Source organism: Nasonia vitripennis, chromosome 5, assembly GCF_009193385.2.
Source record: "Nasonia vitripennis strain AsymCx chromosome 5, Nvit_psr_1.1, whole genome shotgun sequence".
NCBI classification, from domain to species: Eukaryota; Metazoa; Arthropoda; class Insecta; order Hymenoptera; family Pteromalidae; genus Nasonia; species Nasonia vitripennis.
Window position 1 is genome coordinate 17442044 of NC_045761.1, and position 23250 is coordinate 17465293.

The following is a 23250-nucleotide window of genomic DNA, read 5'->3' on the forward strand; positions in this document are numbered from 1 at the left end:
AATAGCTCGCAACCTCTCAAAATTGCCGCCACCTCAGAAGCTCCGAGTCCTCGAGCTCTGCTGCGCTCGGCCCGAGAGCCATTAATATTTCCTCTCTCTCTCCACCCACCCTAACGAGATCTCGCTGGCGTATACACGGTTATATACCTGTACACACACACACACATAGCACAGAGGGGCAGTAGCAGCTCTCGATCTTCGCATTTGGGGAATTTGCACGCGGAATTAGAAGGCAGCGGCCTTTGCCGCGTGTTTGCCGTTTGATTGCATGGAAATTGCATCGACTCGTCGACTCTCTCACTATATATACATCACATCTTCCATAACGCCTGACCAGTCTAGTCGTTAGCCCGTCGCTGGGCTCTGTCTTTTCGAGTCGCGAACTTGTAAATCAATTTGCCGCGTCATCCGCAGCGAGCGCACTTAATCGCTCCCGTCGTCGCGGCCGGGATGAGCTTCTTTGACTTTTGAGCTCGCTATTTATCATGTCCCTGGAATGTGGGGCGTGCCGGAGGCTCGAGGGGAAGATTCGATGGGGTTCGTCGGAGGTAAACGAGGAAGACGCTGGGCTTGACGGGCTTTATCTTTCGTCGGAGGCTTTGTTTTGCGTAGATTTTCAGCTTTGACCTAGTTTTAATTTTCGACAAAAACCTCGTTGTATACTTCGAATGATGAGTTGATCTATAATGGCTGTCTCCAGGCACAGCGTGCGGAGATGAATTATAGAGGGACTGTGGATGAAACTGAAAGAGGTTCGTGACCTCAAAGGTCTTTGTATGTAGAGACTGTAAGCAGGCTTTACTCGTGTGGATTGTGAAGAAATTGGAAAAATAAAACCAGCTAGAAGAGACTAATATGAGTGGCTCCGACTGGGTTATTGCGGAAAAAGCGAATTACTGGAATCGGAGGAAAAATTTCAGTCATTAACGAGACCCAACGAGAGCTTGACCCATATATCCGATTCACTGCAGCTTTCTGCGGCTGCATCAATCAATCACAGTCCCAGCATCAATTCCATTTAAGTTTTGTATTTAATAGAAACTCCGACCTCAACTGTTCGAGAGTGTATTTTATTTTAACGGATGTTCGTCGCTGCAAAGTTGGAAAAGCAAATTTTGCAAAAGATTATTGAAGCTCTACGCGAAAAATTTGCTATTCTAATTTTATTCTATTTATATTTGGAGTTGGTAAACGAGTTGCGGTGTATAAATGAATTGCAAATTGGTTGCCGTAGCGACAATAATAACAAACGTTAACGAACTAGGTTAGAATTTCCGAAAGATAAAAAAGCGTTACGGTCTCATTTGTTGAATTTCCGCAGAGGCATAGTTGAATAAATTAGAAGAAAAAAAAACAATATTAGCATCTAAAGTAAGACTTGCCTCAATTTAGATGCTAATTATATGGTTTTTTATATTTCATACAGGCGCATTTTACGCATCAATACAGACAATAAATTAAATAAAGAAGATTGCAGTATAAGGATGATAATTTTTTCACACATTTACATTTCGCCACACCCAAAACGAAAGCAAGAATTGCAATTATTTCCTCGTACCAGTCGAAATTCGTTATCAACCAAAATCAGTCATTTCAAGCGAAAATCCGCTGGAAGCCCCTCAATCACTCGGTGCCAAGCGAAGATTCAGCATCAGAGTGTCCCTCCCGCTAGCTGTTGCAGAAACCTCATCGCAGACGAGGATCTGCACGGTGCACATCGCAGCCTAGCTCATACATCCAACGAGAGAGCGAGTCGCAGTAGAGAAGCGGGACAATGCAGGTCACTGGACAATTTACTGTTGATCGCGTTCGCGCTTATAGCCCGCGCGTATACATATACGTACGTATATGTATACCAGCGCACTTTCATTACACACACACACACACACATACACACACACACACACATATATATATATATATATATATATATATATATATATATATATATATATATATATATATATAGCAGCGTTATGTAATGGCTCTCTATATCTCTCCCCCTCGTGTGCGCACGCAAGATGCATGACAATTAGAGGCATCGATGTAGCCAGATATCTTTCGTGCGAGAGGATCGTTTCTAACGGCGTGATATCGCGTTTCTTTTTCTAGACGGGATATCGCGTTTCCCGCCCTTTCACCTGCTAGGTCACAAGCAGCCTCTCTCAGTATTTAACTTAGGATTGTCCTCTCAATGTTTATTATACTTAATATCATTAAAAAGGTACTTTGATGCAGTAGTGCAACTTAAACTTGATAAGCTGTGAACTTGTCAGAAAATAAAAAATGTTCCTTACATTGTATCATTATATGCCAATTATTTATAATTAATTTTTGAAGTAGCGTTTTTCTACCGTGAAAAATAAGTAGATAAAAAACAAGTTATTAGCACTACTTATATAATAATGTGGATAGTACAATGTACAAATATCAAGAGGAGTCGACTGTTACTGTCAGTTCTTCCAATAATTTTTTCAGTAAAGTTAATTTTTAGTGCTGCGCGTAGAAAATGTTCGGAAACAAATATCTTCTCGTTTTATTACTAGTATGCATACCATTGTATATAGCTTTAGCTGCTGATACCGGATCTAAAGCTGCTGAAGGCGGACCTAAACCAGGTAATCTTATTTAATAATAATTAATTTTACTAACCGATTATTGATAAATCTGGTACCTGGGAATATCTTTAGATCTTATTGCTTAGTCTGATTTTATGAAAAAGAAACAGTGTAATTCATTTTAATGTTGACTTAATTATAATGGCGTTAAATAAGTTATGCCAATGAAATACATTATAAGCCTCTGATTATTTGATTTTCTTTATAATACCTAGAAATATAAGAATGTGATAACAAGTTTAAGAAGATTATTTGATAGCGAAACCAGAACAAGATACGTGTAAATTTTGCGTATTATTGTCATATTTGTATTTGAAGAATACACCACTACTTAAAATATAAAAGCAATCGTCAATGTGGTTGTATTGCAGTTGTGAATACTTTTGAAGTTTGTCTGATACACGGACATTCATAAACGTAACTCGTTATTATTGCGGTTACTAGATTACCCCCATAATCATTGTGGTTTGTTTAGGGTGCAAATTGGTAAAAATTAGTAGTTCGTGGATTGCGGGTGAAAGTGCGTAATGAGTGGGTGATGTATCGAACCTCCTTCAATGGAGTAGTAGAATGACTTCAATTGTCGACATAATTTTTACTAGATATGTTTGAATTCTTTTACTATTTTGTATAATCAGTTGATCATATAATTTTTGATTTCAGAGTGTACCACTCAGCTCTCAGAAGAAAATTGTGAAAAATTCTATAACTATAGCCCATACTATTATTGTAAGACCTTCGCATGTTCAGATTAGCACTATTCAATACCGCAAAGAAAGATAGCGCGCGATGTATAACAAACACCTTTGTATAGAAAGGATGTTTTCGGCGATGGTTAAATCATAATAAGCAGCAATAAAGATATGTAACGATCTATATTGCTATTTTATGAGTTTTTGATCTTTACCCTTTTTGTTGTTACAAACAAGTACAGTTCCAGTTATTTATTTTTTTTTTACCAGAATTGTTTTTCTTCCAGATAACACTGTGTAATGGAAAACCATTTTAAAAACTTATTTCTTTGGTTTTTAGATTTTTTCTTTTTTTCGTTCATCTTTTTTAGCACTTTAAGCTTTAATTTCACCTTCACATTTAGTATTTCTCTGCGCATGTTTAACGACGTTTATGAGCCTACGGAGTTGCCCTGTACAATGCCCAACTTAAATTCGACAAAAGTTTTTATTTAAATGTTAGACCACCATGGTAGCATCTTGCCGATATGTTCTGCTCAGTACTCGAAAAACACGCCAGATCGGCTGTCCAGTAATTTTATCGACTGATTTTTTCTTAATGGATCTACTTTAAACACATATGTTTATGGAATGAGTGTGGGAATTTAAAAAAAATTTTAATTTAAAACAGTTGTCTACAATTTGATACAAAAATTAGTTTAAATATCTAGAAAATGACAAAAATTATGCTTAACTTGTAGACAACTTTTTCGAAGACCTATTGTATCTGACAAATGGTATTTATAAACATTGTTTGATAATGTTTACAGTATGCCTGAGTTAATATAATTGTTTAGTTGATTATTTAAACAATTTAAGGTACATTTACACAAAAAATGCAATATCTCATTTATTTTAAATTTAAGCTGGTAAGGTCCCCTTGAGAGTAATAAAAAACCTTGATTATTACTTTTATTCTAGCGAGACTCGTGAAATAAACATGTGATTACAAACGTATCTGTCTCTTACTGTGATATTAATTTTATAATAATTATGGTTTGAAGAAGTCTTCACCAAGGACGAAACGTCGCCAGATTTTCATGTAAAATTTGAGTTTTTGTATTGTTGGAAACCGGGTTATCCACCCACCTTTGGTTTTTTCCTACTAATTTTTCACAATATAGAAAGGAATTCACATACTTATGAATTGTTGATCTAATATTTGTTCATCGATATTATAACATTGTAAATTTGTTATTTGTGCTGTAAATGAAGTTTCTTGACTACTATTTAAAAATTTCACCAACGGTCGGCCAATTGCTACTGAAGAATCGTAACAAAAATAACCCGAGTTTTGGCCAACCGATACTGAAACCGGCCAAACATTTAAAAATTGGCTAAGCGATGGCATACTGTTGTCTAACATTTTTACCAGGAAGTAAGTAATCGGGTATTGTCAAGAAGAAAAATTACGAGGCTCTAATCCAGAAGTATGCGTAGATTAATATTCACCATCAAATAGCTAAGTACTTTTAATGAATTGTTTAACAGAGCAGATTATGAACAGTAATCCTTCGCTTAACATCCTTGTGCGTGAGCTTGCACAACCAAAAAGAGCGTTCGCCAGTACCTATGCATTAAGGGGATGTCGTCACTAAAAACACTGTTTTTTCTATTACATATAATTTTTTAAATAAAGCTTGTAATAAAAAACCAAGCCTGTAGCGCTTCAATCGTTCTATTGAAAAAAAATTTCGATCAGACTATTTGTTTTTCTAAAAGTTTGGAAATATAACATACCCTGTGGCAGATTTGCGAAGCTTTAGTGTCGACATTCCTTAATTTGCTATCACCGCCTATTTACTTTTATATTCACTAACGTGTCCCGACCTCACAAAGAAGCGTTCCCATCTATCTATCTGCTAACTATCTGCGCGTAGCACGTAAGAGGATAATCTGCACGGACGAATTTTTCACGGCAGAGTCTACTACGTCCCTTTTGATTCGAACGAGTCTGCGGAGGAAAAAGTTAACAAGGTCAAAAACGAGGAGGGAATCAAGCACTGTCGCCTAATGCTCTTCCGTGCGCGTATGCCATGTCCCTTTGCCACAACGACGACGACGACGCTTGGAGGGGATTATAAGGGAAAATCAAGCGACACGTGATTCGCCATTCGACCAGTCCTCGTTATTTCCAACATCCTTTGTCCGGTTTTACCGGCTGAATTCCAAGTAGGAAATAAGTAAGCATTTCGAAGATAGTAACAATTCAATAAATTTATTTGAGCGATTTGCTTTCAGCGTTCAATCATCGAAGATGCCTATAGATGAGCACACACAAGGAAGTAGTCTATTCAAGATAGCGTTTAGAAATACACTAAATCACATAAGCAATTGCTTCCGTATGAAAAACAGAGTATCAGTCCGGAGATAGAGAGACAACGGCATTAACACACCGTCGCAGCCTTGCTCTGCCCTTGAGAGTAAACAATCCAGCAGCAGCATCGCATCGAGTCGCTCCTCTCTCCGCCAGCCTTCGGACGTCAAACCGGCCGGACTAGCTCCCATCGATTCGGGCTAGCTCTTCGACGTATAAACCCATGTATCACCGTATCTGTACGGCATGGGCACACATTACGCTGACGTCGCACATCTCTCTCTATCTCTCTCTCTCTCTCTCTCTCTCTCTCTCTCTCTCTGTCTCTGTCTCTCTCTCTCTCTCTCTCTCTCTCTGTCTCTCTCTCTCTCTCTCTCTCTCTCTCTCTCTCTCTCTCTCTCTCTCTCTCTCTCTCTCTCTCTCTCTCTCTGTTCTGAAGCCAATTCTGAAGTGCTGGCGAATAATTCACCTGCTAGTTCTGATTAGTTGATATCGAGCGCCATTTCAGAGCTTTGAAAATGCTCGAGTCAATGGATGCTTTTCAACGAGAGGCAGGCAGTGGTTAACTCTTCTCTCGGCTTAAGACGGAAAGATATAAAGAGCCGGAGGAGAGCTTTGCAGGTATCTTGGTTTTGACTCGGTCCTTTTGAGAGTGAGAGATGTCGGCTCTGATTATCGAGGATTACTTAATGAAACGATACATTGATGCTACATGTTTTTATTTTTTGCAGCCAGATTTGGTTGTCGCCTTTGCAACGACTGGAAAAGAAGGTTCTTCGAATATTATATACGTTCAGAACATTCGTCGATCCGAAAATATTCGTTGGTTATTAGAAAAATTTCAAGATAGCGTTTAGAAATACACTAAATCACATAAGCAATTGCTTCCGTATGAAAAACAGAGTATCAGTCCGGAGATAGAGAGACAACGGCATTAACACACCGTCGCAGCCTTGCTCTGCCCTTGAGAGTAAACAATCCAGCAGCAGCATCGCATCGAGTCGCTCCTCTCTCCGCCAGCCTTCGGACGTCAAACCGGCCGGACTAGCTCCCATCGATTCGGGCTAGCTCTTCGACGTATAAACCCATGTATCACCGTATCTGTACGGCATGGGCACACATTACGCTGACGTCGCACATCTCTCTCTATCTCTCTCTCTCTCTCTCTCTCTCTCTCTCTCTCTCTCTCTGTCTCTCTCTCTCTCTCTCTCTCTCTCTCTCTCTCTCTCTCTCTCTCTCTCTCTCTCTCTCTCTCTCTCTCTCTCTCTCTCTCTCTCTCTCTCTCTCTCTCTCTCTCTCTCTCTCTCTCTCTCTCTCTCTCTCTCTCTCTCTCTCTCTCTCTCTCTCTCTCTCTCTCTCTCTCTCTCTCTGTTCTGAAGCCAATTCTGAAGTGCTGGCGAATAATTCACCTGCTAGTTCTGATTAGTTGATATCGAGCGCCATTTCAGAGCTTTGAAAATGCTCGAGTCAATGGATGCTTTTCAACGAGAGGCAGGCAGTGGTTAACTCTTCTCTCGGCTTAAGACGGAAAGATATAAAGAGCCGGAGGAGAGCTTTGCAGGTATCTTGGTTTTGACTCGGTCCTTTTGAGAGTGAGAGATGTCGGCTCTGATTATCGAGGATTACTTAATGAAACGATACATTGATGCTACATGTTTTTATTTTTTGCAGCCAGATTTGGTTGTCGCCTTTGCAACGACTGGAAAAGAAGGTTCTTCGAATATTATATACGTTCAGAACATTCGTCGATCCGAAAATATTCGTTGGTTATTAGAAAAATTTGGCCATCTGACAAAGTTGATTTTCTATGCGAACTCGTTCGTTTGGTTCGTCGATGTTATTCGTTACGTTGTATACCTGTTACGTTGTATACATGCAACGCGTGGATGTAATGGAGAACAATACGCCGCATTCATAAACGGCCTGAATGCAAAATATGTCCCGCCAAGCTCGAACAATAGTTTTACACATAATCGCTAACAGTGATAACCCTGCATTCCGAGAATTCACGCGCGATATGTTTACATTAACAATATCAAGCCAAAATAGTTTAGTGTGAAACAGCGGAGTAAATTTACTTAAGTCGTAGATTTATTCCGTGAGTGGGTGTTATACAAGTAGTCACCAGATGTGAGGATCGACTTTACTCTCGTATTGCATACATTAAACTTTATTTCTGACTTGATCATTGTAGCCACTTTGTTAACTTGGAAAAAAACACTTACACCTTGTTGATACAAATTAAACGTTTTAAAATACTTAACAATTCTAAAAAATGTTGGAAAATTTTTCCCAATTTTTGAAATTCCGGAATAAACTCGTCACAACAAATGAAAAGAAAGCCACTTTATTCCCAGTTTAGCAGGGCAGAAAAGTGAGTATCATAATTAGGTCGCAGATAATAGTATATTGTGTACCAAGGGCGTAAAGTGGGCTTTTTTAGGCCGAGTGTGGATTTTGCAGTACGAGTCAAGGCGAGTTAGACGAGTCGTTTACGAGCTTCAGACGAGTACTGCAACCACACGAGGCCAAAAAGCCCGCTTAGCCCTTGGTGCACACCATATTTTTTGTAACGCATGTATTGATTTTCGCGTTTCAAACTGCACTTCTTGAATTTCTTGCGAGTTTAGAAGATTTGCCAATGAATTGTGTAGCGGGCGCAAATAGTATATTGTGTACCAAGGGCGTAAACTGGGCTTTTTTAGGCCGAGTATGGATTTTGCAGTACGAGTCAAGGCGAGTTAGACCGAGCCGAAGGCGAGGGCGTTTACGAGCCGCAGACGAGTACTGCAAAATCCACGAGGCCAAAAAGCCCACTTAGCCCTTGGTGCACACCATATTTTATGTAACGCGCGGACGTATTTTCGCGTTTTTACGTACGTGTTAAGAGGGGCTGATGTGACTATTTTTTGACACGGCAACCGTGCTCTTGTCTTGTTCAAACATTATATAAAATAAATAAATAATGCAAATTTATCAAAATCAACTTTTTTTTTAAATTACAAAAAAAAATTTTGCGGGCAATAAAGGCCATTATTGCCCGCTGTTTGAATATGCGGGCAATAAAGGTTTTTATTGCCCGCTAAAATAACTTTTTTGCCCGCCGGTCAAAAAAGAGCCACTTTAGTCCCTATTAATAGGTACGAAAAACGCGAAAATCGTTCGCGTGTTACATAAAATTCTTTTTCTCCACACCTGCACCGAAAGCACCACATTCCCTCCCGGGCGCCTGGAGAGGAATGTGCATTTTCGGTGCTGGTATGAAGAAAAATAGTATAAGCACCACGGAAGGAAAATTGAACAGCCCATATCTCGAAGGCTGAAGGCTCGGGTGACAATTTATACGAGATATGGACTGTCCAAGTTTTTTCCTCCCTAGACATGTAATATACTATTTGCGCCCGCTGGTCGGAAAATGACTACTTTTGTCCCTAATTTTAGGTCAAAAAAACGCGAAAATCGTGTGTGAGAAAACAAAAGTCAAGCTTTCTCGTGAGGGATCATCAAATTAATAGAAAGCTCTGTCCCATTAGAGGCGGAAACTAAAAGAAACAGAGAAAGAGCAAGAGCTTATTAAAACTTGATTATGAAAAGTGCACTACGAGCAGCGGCTGCCGTAACGTCGCGCAGCTGCCCGAGTTTAACTTTTCGTAATAATAACTTTTGCAGGTTACATTATTCAGAGCCTCAACGCAGCTTAAAAACTTGTCGCGACCTATCTTGTTTTCAATTACATACAGATCACGTATAGACCCGTAATAGCTCGACTATTTTGCGAAATTTATTTGTTAGATATATTCGAGAGGTAAAATCGAGAGGCGGTCGTTGCTGGAGCTACTGTAAGAAAAAGCTCGTCCGCTCGAGCATTAGTTACGGCGCATTAGTCTTGCGCGGAGGAAACAAAACACGTAGAGAGCACGGCCGCAATCTATAAACGTCGCGTTCCAAATTCCAGCTATTAAGGTTACCAGTCGTGTTACCACCCCTTTCATTCGCGGCTTCTTTTTTTCTTCGTCCTCTCTCACGCCCCATGAAATTCAAATGAAATAGGGAAATTCAGCGCTCGGAATTCTGTGGAAAAATGCTGCTGCAGCTTTAGGAAATTAAGTTTGGCCTTTTTTTCTAAAAAAAGAGTGGATGATTGGCAGTAATTAATGCAACCTGCGTTGCTAATACCTTTGAATGGCTAATTGCGCGGCTTTGCACGCTAAATTTGAGCTGAATAAATATTCCATAGGTTCTGTTCTGTATATATAGTGACGTTATATTGTATGAATATGTCTAAATGCTTTCGTGATCATGACGTTCAGCGAGCAAGCAGTAATAATGCAACGATCAATTTCAGTTAAACTTGGCGTAAATCGAGCATATTCGTCATTTCGAAGTAACGGAACAATTACAATCAAACGCACAGTGCGTTCGATTCTGTAAATAATGCATAGCCCGTAGTGTAATCCGTATAATCTTTATGTTGCTATTTCTCACAGTGATTGGTAGCATTGAATCATCAAATCGTCGTTATACTTTAATCAGCGTAATTGCGACACTTCGCGATCGCTAACTGTAATTCCTTACAACGTGAGAGAATATACCTAATAATCAGGGTTTATTAAACACGCAGTAGAGTTTATGAGAATGGCTTATCTCGCGAGCTATCATTAGACTCGATGTGCGTTGGTCAACCGTCAGCCTTATATTTTCCCCGATCGATTAAGTCGGCATTTTTCACTCCCTCCTCGCAAGTTCCACATGGAGGTGTGCATTCGCGCAGACCAAGGTTCTCGTCAGTGCCAAACTTAAATCAAGCTCTCGCGCCAATTAAACGACGCTACGCACATGCGTGTGCGCGTTTTTTGTTTCAAATTAAAAAAAAAATCGCTACTTGCAAATCACCGATTACAAAGCACATAAATTACCGAGGATAATTGCACAGGAGCCGCGAGTCAAAGAGAAACTCAGTTATATTATAGAGAGGCTTTTAATAACAGTAGAACAAGAAGCAAAATCCAACACCACATAATAGCCGCGATTATAACGAGCGATACATAAACACCTCGATCGAGCGCTATATCCTCTCTTTTTTTTCAATTCTCCTATCGAGTCCATTCTGATCGCTCCTTTTCCGTCTCTCTCAACGATCCTACGCCTCGCGACTGCGAACTGCTGCTGTGTATACATCCCATTACTCTCCGCGCAAGAGAGACAGCGAGTTTCGCCATTCATCAATCCGACTCTCCGTCTCTTAGCCTAATTGCATTAGCTTTTCACAAGGACTACTGCTATCTACGCTTATACGTGCTCACACACATAGACGGTTTGCGAAGCCGTAAAGTGTGCAGCTTTAACGGCGAGCGAGGTAATAAAAAGTTCATCAAGCCTCGTATGTATCCCGCACTTACAAGCTCTCCCGCGGCGTTAATGGATCAAAGACAGGCCAGAGCTGTAAACGAAGCCAAGCCGTTTCGAGCATTTCACGCGTGCACACATGTGTGCAGTTAACCCGAGGGTAGAGCGATACGCTCGCGCGCGTATGATATCAATGAACGTCCGCGTATTATATGGAGATTATATTATGTAATTGGCAGGTTTGATATGCGCCGTGTGGCTCGATTATGCATTAACCCGCGATCTTTGTGGTATTGCGGGGCATAAAGGGGCAGCCGATAGTACGGGGTTGCATTGATGTTGCGGCGTGTTTTGAAGATATTACGCTCGGTTTGTTTATTGACGTGGGAATCGAGGACATCCGCGAGAGCGAATCAAAAGATACGCGATCGTGGGATGTAGCGACGTATCTTTTGTTTACTTTGAATGGAGAGCGCCTCGGTTTGCGCGCGCTCCGGACCCCTAATCTGATTATTAATAAACGTTCGCTCATGGGGGTTGACGATTAAACCGGGAAAGAAAAAAAAAGAACGACGAGCATTCGTGTATTTTTGGAAAAGCTAATAATAGCCAGGCTATTTTTAAAACTCTGACTAATTGCCGCGTTTATAAATATGCTGTAGCGTCAGACAGCGCAACAACAATGAATCTATAGCTCTATAGAGCGTGAATATTTTTCCCGCGCAACGTTTAAAAATCTATCAGCTTCGCCTTGATCTCACTCGATGAAAAATAATTTAAAAAAAGCTTCGTCAGTGCGCGAACTAAAGCTCGTCGAAATTGGAAAGCGATTTAGCCAGAGCTTAATAAGCGCTGTCAATTACGTGGCCCGGAGAAATGCCGCCGTATACTATTTTCACGTGTTTTCATTTTACGCTCGAGGGCTCTGCCGCCTTGGATTTATGCCGCTTTGGGAAATATAGGAGGACGGCTCGGCTTTTGTTGCGGAGAGCTTGGAAAACTTCGCCGTGAATATTTCTGTAAATCTCAATTAAGGGAATAGAGGTTGAACAGTTAAAGCGCATACGGATGAATGAGATTCGGGCAGTAGACGTGCTTTATTCGAAAATATTGACGGGGTATGTAGAGGAAATATTTATTTTTCGAATCGCGATTTTATTGCCGTTTGCTCTTACACACTTCAGACGCATGTTCGACTCTTCGCAAACAGGGGATGAAAATCCGGGAGATTTGTTCTCCTCATCCAGGTTGTCGTTGATGCGCAAAAATGTTGTATAAATATTGTTGAACGAGATCTTCTAGTATCCCCGATAACAGATAATAGGCACACGGGTAATATTTTTGCAACCAAAACATAGTAGCGTAACAGCACCTCGTATGAATCGGATAAGGCTAATCGTTATCAATCAAGTGCAGCCAGATAAGTAGTTTCGAACTCTATACGCGCACACTCTCCGCGCAAAATGCCATCACAGCGAACGAAACTGCTGGCAAGGCTGCGGCTAATCGATCTAGCTATCTTATTAACTACGGTAGTTTTCGATACTTATTTTTAATTGAACCTGTAATGACCTGTATTACAAAACCAGACAATCGCGCGCGATTTTTCCTCGCAAGCTCGGACATTGAAGCCTGTACAGCCGCTGCATATACTGTTCGAATAAAAAAATAAATATTCAGAGACCCGACGACAGCGATATCGCGGCGAAAAGCCGCGAGAAAAAACCAGTTGGCCTTTCGAAAAAATGCCATTTTTTACCTCGACATGTAAATGCGGCATACTGCACAGTCGAGCCTATTGTTTCCCCAGGCAGCGAGACAGCGGAGAGAAAAAAACAGACACACGGAGCAGACTAATTACGTAAGCGCGCACGGATAACGCAGATCTCGCTTGCTATCTCTAGTCGTCTTTCTTTCTTCCGCGCATGTGTACGCTCTCGAACGGACAATCGGACGCGCGCGCGCAGTTTGTATCAAGAGCAGCAGCCTCACAGCACATATGGAATGAGAGAAGTGTGCGTATAGAGAGCTGAAGCCGCGGTGTAGCACGCGGGAGGAAGGGGCGCGAGAGCGTGTGCGCGCGGGAGAGAAGCTGGTAATAGGACTGATAATAAATGAAGTGGGGCCGGCGGCGCTGCCGCCACTGCTGCTCTCTCACGCACGTTGGAAAAGAACGTCGTCGTGCTCGTCGTCGAGCAGCACCCGCAGTCAGTCCGCCGCCGCCGCCGTAGCTCCAAAAGCTTTTGTCTTCAATTTCGCGCTCCATACCATCAGCACCGCGCTATTTTTGGCAAACATGTCCAAGAAAGCTGACTCGAGCATCATCGCCTATAAGATCCTGACGAAGGAGCACACCGACGCGGCGACGAATCTCCAGATCGAGTCGTCGTTCCAGGAGTGTCTGACCATAGGATTCGGTATCGCCGACGTAAGCGGTGGTACCGACCACGATGGTTTCGCTGCCCTGCTGGAGGCCATAATCGCTGATGGCCTGAGCGTCGGAGCCTTCGACACCAAGTCCGGCGAACTGGTCGGCGTCTGCTTCAACAAACTGCACGTGAGTCTTGATCTCTATCGTCGTCTGTCGGTCTCCGTCTCTGTCTCGGCTATTTTCGGACGTGAAAATGGTAAACAACGGCGGTGGTTGCGCTAGCCAGAGCTTTGTCGCGTGACTATTTTCGTGTTTTTCGGAATCGCGCTTTTCCTATGGTATCATCATCCTCGCATACGGGATGAAAATCAGCTGGAGATTTATGGGGGCAGCTTTGTGCGCAGCGGTGCGAAAGAATTGATGGTCCAGACTTTCGCTGAATTATTTACGACGGGCAAAGGTCAGGCGTTGATTAAAATAATGGGATCGATGAGTTCGCCTGATGTTGATTTCGAAAATCGCGATGTCTCACGCGTTGAGTGTTCTGGGCTATAAGAAGATATCGTCGGTCCCTACGAAGAGTAATATATAATATAGATAAATTTGGCGCGATTTTCGAACAAAATATTTTGATTTACTGATAACCGCGGTGATTTACTGATATTCACAGCTGATTGTGATAATCGAGTTACGGTGCAGTGGGTGGATAGCACGACGAGTGTTTTGAAACTTAGTACCCCTGGTAGAAACGTTAACGGTTAATAAGCTAAGTTTTGGGCCACTTAGCTAAGTTGTGGTTAACAATTTAAATAAATAAGAGTTTAAACATTATAAATGCATAGATATACACATTAACTCAAAATTAAACAGAACATTTGCTTGAAATTTGTCAAATGACTGTTACAATCCAGAAATTATAGAAAAATATCTTGCAATCGTGAAAAATCAAAATATTTGTAATAAAACATGCAAACGTTTTAATGCAAGAAAAAAAGGAAAAAACAATTTTTAACTTAACAATAATACTGTGTTGGTATAATAGACACGCATCACTAAAATATTAGCAACATTTTGCTTTATTTTGTTACATTCAAATTTGATAATAATGGTCAACTAAACTTAACTTTTTAGCGGTTTTCACTCGTTAATTTTCTACCAGGGACGTCAAATTTTTTGTCATTCGCGGATAACAAAGTAAAACAAACTAGAAATAGAAGCTCCATCGGATTACCGTAAAACTTGAATTCCGTTACATTTCGCGTCTTACCTAAACGACGGAATCGGGCACATGATATTTAGAATTATTAATAAATTTATAAAAGCACCTATAGAGACTCGCGAGAGCAATCCAACAAAATCTTGGCATCGGTCCCATAAACATAACGCGAGCTAGTGCCAAAAACCTTTTGATATTAGGGAAACTTCGTTTGTTGTAATTTTTTACATCAGCCGGGAGAATATTTTTAGTAGCACCACGTCAATTAAAAAGTTCTACGTCACGCGCGGACATGAGCCGATCCAAATATCGAATTTGGATTTGATGATCAACAGTGAAAATTCGATCGATTAGGAGGATAGTGCAGCAAAAACGCAGAAAACAAATCGATTGCTTATCGCATACAGACTATGATTGATTTAACGCGATATATAATTAGCGTTAATAGGTTATGCGGCTTAATATATGTTCTGACGATTAATTATTTCAGCACAAATCCAACTCCACTACTACATCTATTGAAGAGAATGTCGATGAGAACATGAAACATCCGGCTACCCGTGACCTTATGAAATTCGTCTTCAAGGTAATCTAACTCATTGAAGGCGCATGCAAAAACCCTTTGCGATCGCCATAGAACAAACGATTTTTTTCTCACGGATCGTAGATGTACCTAACGATTAAGTCGACTGTATAAAGAAAAAAAAAAACGTTCTGTAGACACGTGTATGACTATTGAATAATCTGATGCGATAATAGATTAAAGCAAAAAATCACGCGAGAATCGGGGACCTGTATATTTGCTTCTTTTTCTAACTCAAACAACATTTTAATTAATAAATGGGGGATAAAAGTATGGTTTGATTCGAAACACAAACAGTCGTGGTAAATATTGATAAAGAGCGCACGTGCTAACGCGTCGATTATAAAAGTAGCACACTAAAAAATATGGTCTGATTCAGTAATGATAATTTGATTATAGAGTCGTACAATTTTCTTTTTTTTTATAAAACAATAGCATGCGTTTTTCTATATGACAATTATTTTTTTATCGGTCAATCGCGTACATATCGCACGTAACAAAAGTGTTCATTTTTTGGCTTGAACGTAATAAATAAATTGTTTCCTTTATTAATAATCGTGAAATGTTTGTCGGTACACGCGTAACTCCTTTAACGTATTTTCTTTTTGAATCGCATCCATAAAAAAATGAGTGAAAGTCAAAAAGAAACGATCAAACCTGATCTAATGTCATCCTACACTCGCGTCCATACACAGTAGCTCCAGCAGCATTCGAGACCTTTATACGGCACCGCTAAACGGTACCACCTTTGCCATTTTCATTCTCTCGGTAACACCCGCGGCGTTCCATACCGATCTCGGAAAGCGGAAGCGTCGCACTAAGCCTATCAATCAAACCCGACAGTTCTCACACTTGTTTCCCGCGACAAACGTGTCCCGAGGACTGCGCGACTAACTCGAACACAGTTGAACATGTTGATCGCGGATTACATTAACACATCCTTGATTAGAACAACAAACTAGGACAGCAGGTCAATATCGCAGTCTATTCTTCTCGATCGATCGTGCACGCTCCTTTATATTTCTCTCTCTGTTTTTTCTTCCCGCGTTTTGTCCTATACTCACCGCGCGCACGCCTGTTGTCTAATTAATTGGAGTGCGCACAGGCAGATCGTCATCGCGCGCTCGCAATCTTAAAATCTGCGCGCGAAACCGAAGGAGTAGCAGTAGTAGCATAGCGGCGTTGTAATATGATTAATCGGCGCGCGGCTCCATATCCGTATCCTTGACACTTTTTACGAAGCCGATTGGTTATCGATGTCGTCACCGATGGCTTAACAGTCTCGTGCAACAATGCGCGCATGTGCGTCTTGCCGATCGCCGATTGATAGCGCAGTGAACCGATAGGTGCGCGAACACGATGAGAGACTCGTTGTTCCCGTTGATGGCAAAATAGTATTTTCCGCTCTTGACACATTCACGTAATGGCCATAAAAAACCGCCAAATTACTTCTGCTCGTATACAAATTTTCCTCTAATTGGTTCCACCTTATTCCGGCACACTAGAATTAACACTACGGAACGTTTTTTTCTTACCGTAATACAATTCTTCTGACTCATTAAGCTTCTTATTTCGCTAACTCAAATAAAAAAAAAACGCATCGACGTGTTCATCTAATGGCACGGCCCACTTTAAGACAACAACAACACAACTCGTAAGGCACCGAACCGGTGTACAATAGAGCGTGGCAGCGTGCTATCATCAAATCAAACCTTAGAAAGGACACGCGCCTCGGTAAATCGTGCCGAGAGACAGACACACAGGCGTGTAGCGACACTGTTTCCGTGACTCGCGGTTGCCGTAATCTTATACGTTGTCCCATTCACAGTTTTTTCTCCTCTCGACCATTTTTAGTTTCACTGAGTTGATCGACCGGATTTCGCTCGTTCGGTCTCGCTATGCGATCAAATTGCTTCTGCTTTTTTCCTTAGCGAGGTGAACACCGTTGACACCTGTCAATTCGCTCATATAAACTAATCAGCGTCTGTTACGTAAGCCACGACCCATTTCAGTGCGCCTCTAAGTAACAATGGCTTTTCTCATCGGAAGAATGTTAATTACCGAATTTCTCATCGATGCGCGCGCGCGTTCTCCCGATCGCTCGTGTCAGATTAGCCAATTTATTCAGCGTATTAAGAGTATTTTTTTTCCAAGCCTTGTCAGATAAACGCGATCTCTTTCAGTTAGTGCTTCGGCCTCTTGAACCGGCGCCTATCGGGAAAAAAAGCCGTGCGCTAATGAGTATCGATTGGCATCTCTCGCGCATTAAATATCCGAGAATTCTCATCGATGCAACGAACTCGCGGATTTTAACATTGTCTCGCGCGAGATATCGGAACGAAATCGCGACTGAGTCATGGCATCCGGTAGGACTGTAATAAAATTCATAACCGCAGAGGCTTGAGTAAAGTAGAGTGTACGGCTATTAGCATCGAGTACCGAGATCGTCAAGGTCGAGCCCATCGTCGACCTTTCGCTTCCTCCTCCACTCGGATCATCTCACTCACTCGACACTCGGCCACTAACTAACCACGCTATAACAGTGCAAAATTCAATATTTCCCTCTCGACCTGGTCCGCAGATCGAGTCGAGCGTGGACCTGTACGAGCACTACGGCTGCAACCACACAATGGAGGTCTTCTACGTTGGCGTGGACTCTCGCTACCGGCGATATGGCATAGCTCAGAACCTCATGCGCTCGAGTCTCGAGATGGCGAGGAAGATAGCTCGCGAACGTGCTCTGCCCGAGCCCGAGGTGGCATTCGGCGTCTTCACCTCCAACTACAGTCAAGCCCTGGCCGAGAAGTTCGGCTTCGAGTGGCTCTACAGCGTTAACTACGACGACTACGAGTGCTACGACGGCAAGATGCTGTCTGACAGGATCGGACCGGTGCACAAGTGCGCTAAGCTCGCTGCCCGCAAGCTCTGATTATGTGCGGCTGACGGTGACGGGGAGGATGTGTGTCATAAGCGGAGCTTTGATGTTCATTGATGTCTTGATTATATTGCGATGAGATTTCGAGGCACGTCTTGGGGACTGACATATGATGTGTCCTTGCATTGTTTTTCGGTCGGGTATGCATGTTCCGTTCGAATACCGAATGAACGGCCGGTTTTTCGACGAGAGAATTCTGTTGCACTGCGTGGTCCAACTGGCCGCTCTCGGATAGCGAATGCAAATACACCGGCTGAGCAAATATTGTTGCACTCCATGGCATTCGCGAATCAAAAATACTTACCCCTTGATGCAGTTTGCCATGCATGTTTTATTTATTTTTAATTCTCCGAGAAAATAGAACCCGAAAATTCACGAAAACAATTATTTTTCACGTTTTCCCCCAAGTTCATCGCCGAAGCAAGCCATTGCGCGTTATTTGCGTGGCATCTTTTTTTCAACCTTCTCGCGAGCACACTTTTTTTAATTTGGACTTTTTAACGAGGGGTTCGAGCCATAAAGATTCATTCGGGAACTTTCGAGCTGGAATGGGCTTGTTTTTTACCCGCGAGCTACAGGTACTCAGATTCGAGTGGTGAGGAGAAATTCATGGTTAACGACTACTCGAAATCTCGCAAACTCGCGAAGAAATCATTGTCGGTATTAATGTATTATAGGTGTGTATATAATCCTCAAGCGTTATTCAATACTCCGGATTATTCGAAAATATTCAGTGTCGTCGTCGTGCGTGAAACCTGATTCGTAAGGGTGCAATTAGTAACGAGAAAAAATAATTCCTCTTTTATTTCTTTGCCGCGATTCTGTTCCATATGTATGTACGAGCGAATGAACAAGCGTATAAGATATGGCTTTTTATAGCTTAGGTTAGATGCATACTGGTGATTTAGTCAATAGGCTATTATCGCTCCGCTACATTAATTGCACTCGCCTACAATAGATTTTCTCTCGGATGGAAAAAAAATCGAGTAATATATTTTCTTAAACCGGTCCACTGCGGTGTAATCCTATCACTTCTGTAGTAGCGTCGATAGATTATATCGAGATTGCGCGTACTATAATTGCCGGTTAAATAAAGGTTTCGCAGGTGAAAAATTGCTCCTTCCTTTTTGATATTCCTTTTTCTTCGATTATCTCCTTTTTTTATGAATATTTAATTTAGGCTAATCGTTTGAAAATTGCAAACAAGTTTGATACAGTTTTACGTAATAAGTCGTGAGTCCTTGTCACTATCTGCGCAGTGACAACTCGTATATGTACATAAATGTGTGCGAATAAGTTAGTCGTTAAAATTAGTCCACCTGTATATGTTGTATTGTAAATGTTGTAAGTAATCTTCCAAGAGAACATTTCTATGTATATTTGAATGTCAATAAAATTGTTTAGTGACCAATGTCCACATACAATATCCTTAGTTCCACCCACTGGTATTAAATCACAGTCGCAATGCAGCAAGTAACAATGCATTATTACGAAATTCCCGGCCTATCCTTTGTCCGATCAAAAATTTAACACCTCTCCATAAATAATCGCCTGAAGCGCATAAATCAAGCCCCGTAGGTATAATGTGTCCGCTTCATTTGCTAATGCCTGGCCCATAAAGCCAATGATCTTTCTGCTCTCCCACAAATGGCTCAGTTGTTTATATCAGCAGGGCAGAGTTAAAAACTCAAAATACCATTCCGCGAAGCCTTCCTCCCGCGGAATGGCACGACGTTTCGCAAAGCCACCGCAGCGCATATACACGCACATATCGTAAAAGCAAACAGCTAAAAGGAATAAAGCGCGCGTGTGTATACGCCTCTGCGTAGTTTCGCTCGTCGGAGGGGGCAAAAAACAAGTCGGTATACAGAAAACAAGGCCATTTTTATCCCGCGGCCTTATCATAACAAAACCGAATGTTTCGCCGCTGTGTACCTTCTCCGTTTCATTTTTCTAGACGTAGCGAAAGCTTCTCTCTATTTTCGGTTGCTGCGGATTTTTTTTCTGCACGCGCGGTCGAGTCTCCAACATATTTTGAAATCTAACTGGATGAAACTTCATATTATTTATTTATTTATTTTAACTCACTTAGAAATGTTAATAACTACTGGTGAACTGTTGATTGATTTTTGATTGTTCGCCTAAGATTAGAATACATTTCACTAGTGACAGCATAAAAATAAAACCAGTGATTTCTCGGGAAAACAGATGTCGAAAAGTGACAAGATATTCTTGGAATAAGTGTAGTAATGTGCTAAGCATAGTAGAGGTAATAACTGCAAAATTCGGATTTTTATAAGGATCCTTTTTCTGTAAAAATGACAGAAGTTGCTTAAACGTTGTTCTGACGCTAGGATACAATTAACAAATATTTCATTACATAAATCTGTTCTTTAGATTTTCAACAAAATATTTTTGCTCGTTTACAGATATTTTACAAAGGTGTGCGGATAGCACAAGCACACACACATTGTTTATTCAGTGCTGCCACGCCGCAAGCCTGAATCGATCTGAAGTTTAAAGTTTTTTACGTGCAAACTACACATTGCAGTGCTCCCAAGAACTCAACCTTGAGGTGCGGATTGCGTCGCACTTGACTTCACTGAGGCAAGTAATAGCCGGTTCGTGACATACTAGGTTATTTTGGAAAATCTTGACTATCGACTTTTCCAATTGGAGTCAATGCTTTTTGAACAAAAAAGACTTTGACCATTCCCATTTATAGTGAAAAACTACATTTACGGACATTTCAAAGTTTATTTCGGAAGGACAACAAATGACTATTCGTTGTCGTAGTTAGTTAACTAATTACGTAGTTAGTACACTAATTGATTTCGGTAAATACTTTGAAAAAATGCGAAAAAAGCATAGACTTATAATGTTTTCTTTTGCAGCCATATGCATTTACAAAAGAACAGCATACAATTTTTGTCTTTTTTATCGTTCAATCACTCATTTGCTTGTGTCCACGCCTTCGAAAAGAATATGCTCCAACAGAAAAAGAGAACGACAGAATAAGATAAGTCCACGATTCTCGACGTATAACTACTTATCATACTTTTACGGCTTCGCAAAAAGGAGAAAATACACACTCTGATCGTACAATCGCGAAAATATGTGCATTTAATACGCCGATTAGTTGAAAGTATCGCTCGATCGCTATCTCGTTTTTAAAATTTTAAAAATCAAGAAAATATTTTTAATTTTGAGTTTTTTAAAAATGAAAATTATTTTAATTTAAAAAATTTTCAATAATATATACACACACATAAATATCATACTTATAAAATTACTTAGTTTTTCACCAGGAAATTCAAGAGGAAAGCACATCGGCGTTTTCCATCCCCAAACTATACCAAAGCTGCATGAAGCATAGTACGAGAACCTAAATAAGCTTCCAAGTCTATTACGTTGTGCCTTTCAAAAAAGCGACTACACCTCACGTAAACATCATTCTATCTGCAGGTAACAAACTAGCGAGACCGGCGCAGTAACCATCGTTACTGTCGTAACCCGTAACAAAGCGCAGCCAACAAAAGCTCACCTTCCGTATCTTCCATCTCTCCCATCCGCGAGCTTCCTCGAAATCACAAAGTTGTCCAGCCAGCAGCAGCGTCGCTCAACCCATCCTCTCTCCCTTCCGAAAAAAATCAGAGAGAAAGAGATCAGCACGAACGATAAAACAAAAATCACAGTGTCAGAACGACAACCATTATTTATCGGCCTCGCTCCGAGTTATATCTATACACACACTTTACACTGTGCAGCGGCATAGTCTCTCGAGAAGGAAAAAGAAAGAGCTTTGCTCGTCACTCATAGAGTGAGGCTATCGCTTGTCGCGATGTTAAGAAGACAAAGGGGACTCTGTTGCTTCCGTTACTTATAGCTTGGCTGCACCGGATAATGGCAGCGCTGGCGGATGAATTGTGTGTATAGTCGAATCGAGAGCACGCCGAGGGTGGATAGAACGGAGATGCTCTGTTTCACTCGCACTGTCCCGCACTACGGCCGGATATATAACGCGACCTCGGAGGAAATTTTTTTTTCCCCACGGGCGATTATCGATCTCCTGAGTTTATTACGTGGATTATTTTTTCTATCTCCCGCAACGTTGCAGTGCCATTCCCTTTTCGTCGCTGGTGCCGATTATTTACGTTTTTTCGCGTACACGCGATACACCGACGAGAGCTTTTCCACACCCGTGTGATAGCACGTATACGATTTATGTGTTTTCTTTGCGCTTGGTTATTTTGCAAACTCTGTCGCGACGCTATCTCGCCTCGGCGGTGACAAGTCAAATATTTGCGCGAAGTCTGCAGCTATTGAACACTGCGCGAGCTTGCGCGCACAAAAGGAGCTTTTTTGCGAAAAGCTCGGCGAGATTACACATACCTCTGCGCGCGCGCGTTCGTTCGTATATAAAGTTTCGACGCAAGACCGACGCAAGTGTGCGGTTTATACGCAAGTACGTACGCGAATCTAATTCGCCACGGAGTAACTTCCAAAAACGAAGCCTCCGGTAAATATTATTCTCCGCCTTGCGGCAACAGCGCAAAGCAAACCCCTATTCATTGTACATACGGTGCACAGGCTACTGCCGCTGGTGATGCTGCTGGTGCATCGATCGACGGACAGAAGCAGCTGTTTATTATAAACAAAAATAACAACAGCGCGGGTCGTGCATCCATTATCGGGCTGCACGACAGCGCGTTCTAAAAGAGAATCTCTCGCTCTCGCTCATCTCACTCTCTTTCTCTCCGGAACGCGATGTACAAAACAAAATTCTTGCCTTTTTTCTCCTCCTCTTCCTCTGTATTCTGTCTTGCGCTCTTTAAGGGGGGGGGGGGATTCGAGCGATCGATGCTCGCACGCGCCTCTCTCCCTGCCCCTCTTCCTATATAATTCACTGTCATCCTTCCGCAGACTCCGAGCGATAATTTCTTCTGCGCCGATATGAGAGAGAGAGAGAGAGAGAGAGAGAGAGAGAGAGAGAGAGAGAGAGAGAGAGAGAGAGACTCTCGTGTGGGAGGAGGGATAATATTTTGTCGCCGAGGCGCGCCCGCCCGCGCGCGCTAAGTACCGTGAGCCTTTTAAACGGTCAGGGCAATAATAATAGGTATACATACTGTCCGG

General features: G+C 41.6%; 2 protein-coding genes and 1 long non-coding RNA gene across 4 annotated transcripts in view; 2 read left to right on the forward strand and 1 right to left on the reverse strand.

The window, feature by feature from the left end:
* The window catches only part of LOC100678070, a 94188-nt gene that overhangs the window by 21346 nt on the left and 49592 nt on the right, over window positions 1-23250 (forward strand). The window contains exons 6-7 of one of the 2 annotated variants that reach the window (XR_004228027.1): window positions 20547-20932; window positions 21012-21582. The exons of the other annotated variant lie outside the window; for it this stretch is intronic. This is a non-coding gene — a long non-coding RNA (uncharacterized LOC100678070). The remainder of the gene's footprint in view (window positions 1-20546; window positions 20933-21011; window positions 21583-23250) is intronic. 2 annotated transcript variants of the gene reach the window in all.
* Window positions 1-23250, reverse strand: part of LOC100678098 — a 134886-nt gene that overhangs the window by 19775 nt on the left and 91861 nt on the right. The window lies entirely within an intron of this gene.
* Window positions 12811-19541, forward strand: LOC107980479. Its single transcript, XM_016986228.3, has 3 exons — window positions 12811-13569; window positions 15090-15185; window positions 17764-19541. Exons 1-3 carry the CDS (start codon window positions 13309-13311, stop codon window positions 18109-18111), a joined length of 705 nt encoding a protein of 234 aa, XP_016841717.1. The 5' UTR covers window positions 12811-13308; the 3' UTR covers window positions 18112-19541.

Bases quoted from the DNA above. Each gene is read 5' to 3' on its own strand.
- LOC107980479 (XM_016986228.3), top strand. From the start codon at position 13,309: ATGTCCAAGAAAGCTGACTCGAGCATCATCGCCTATAAGATCCTGACG. The intron at 13,570-15,089 runs GTGAGTCTTGAT...TAATTATTTCAG, and splicing joins TCTGCTTCAACAAACTGCAC to CACAAATCCAACTCCACTAC. The intron at 15,186-17,763 runs GTAATCTAACTC...CCTGGTCCGCAG, and splicing joins TTATGAAATTCGTCTTCAAG to ATCGAGTCGAGCGTGGACCT.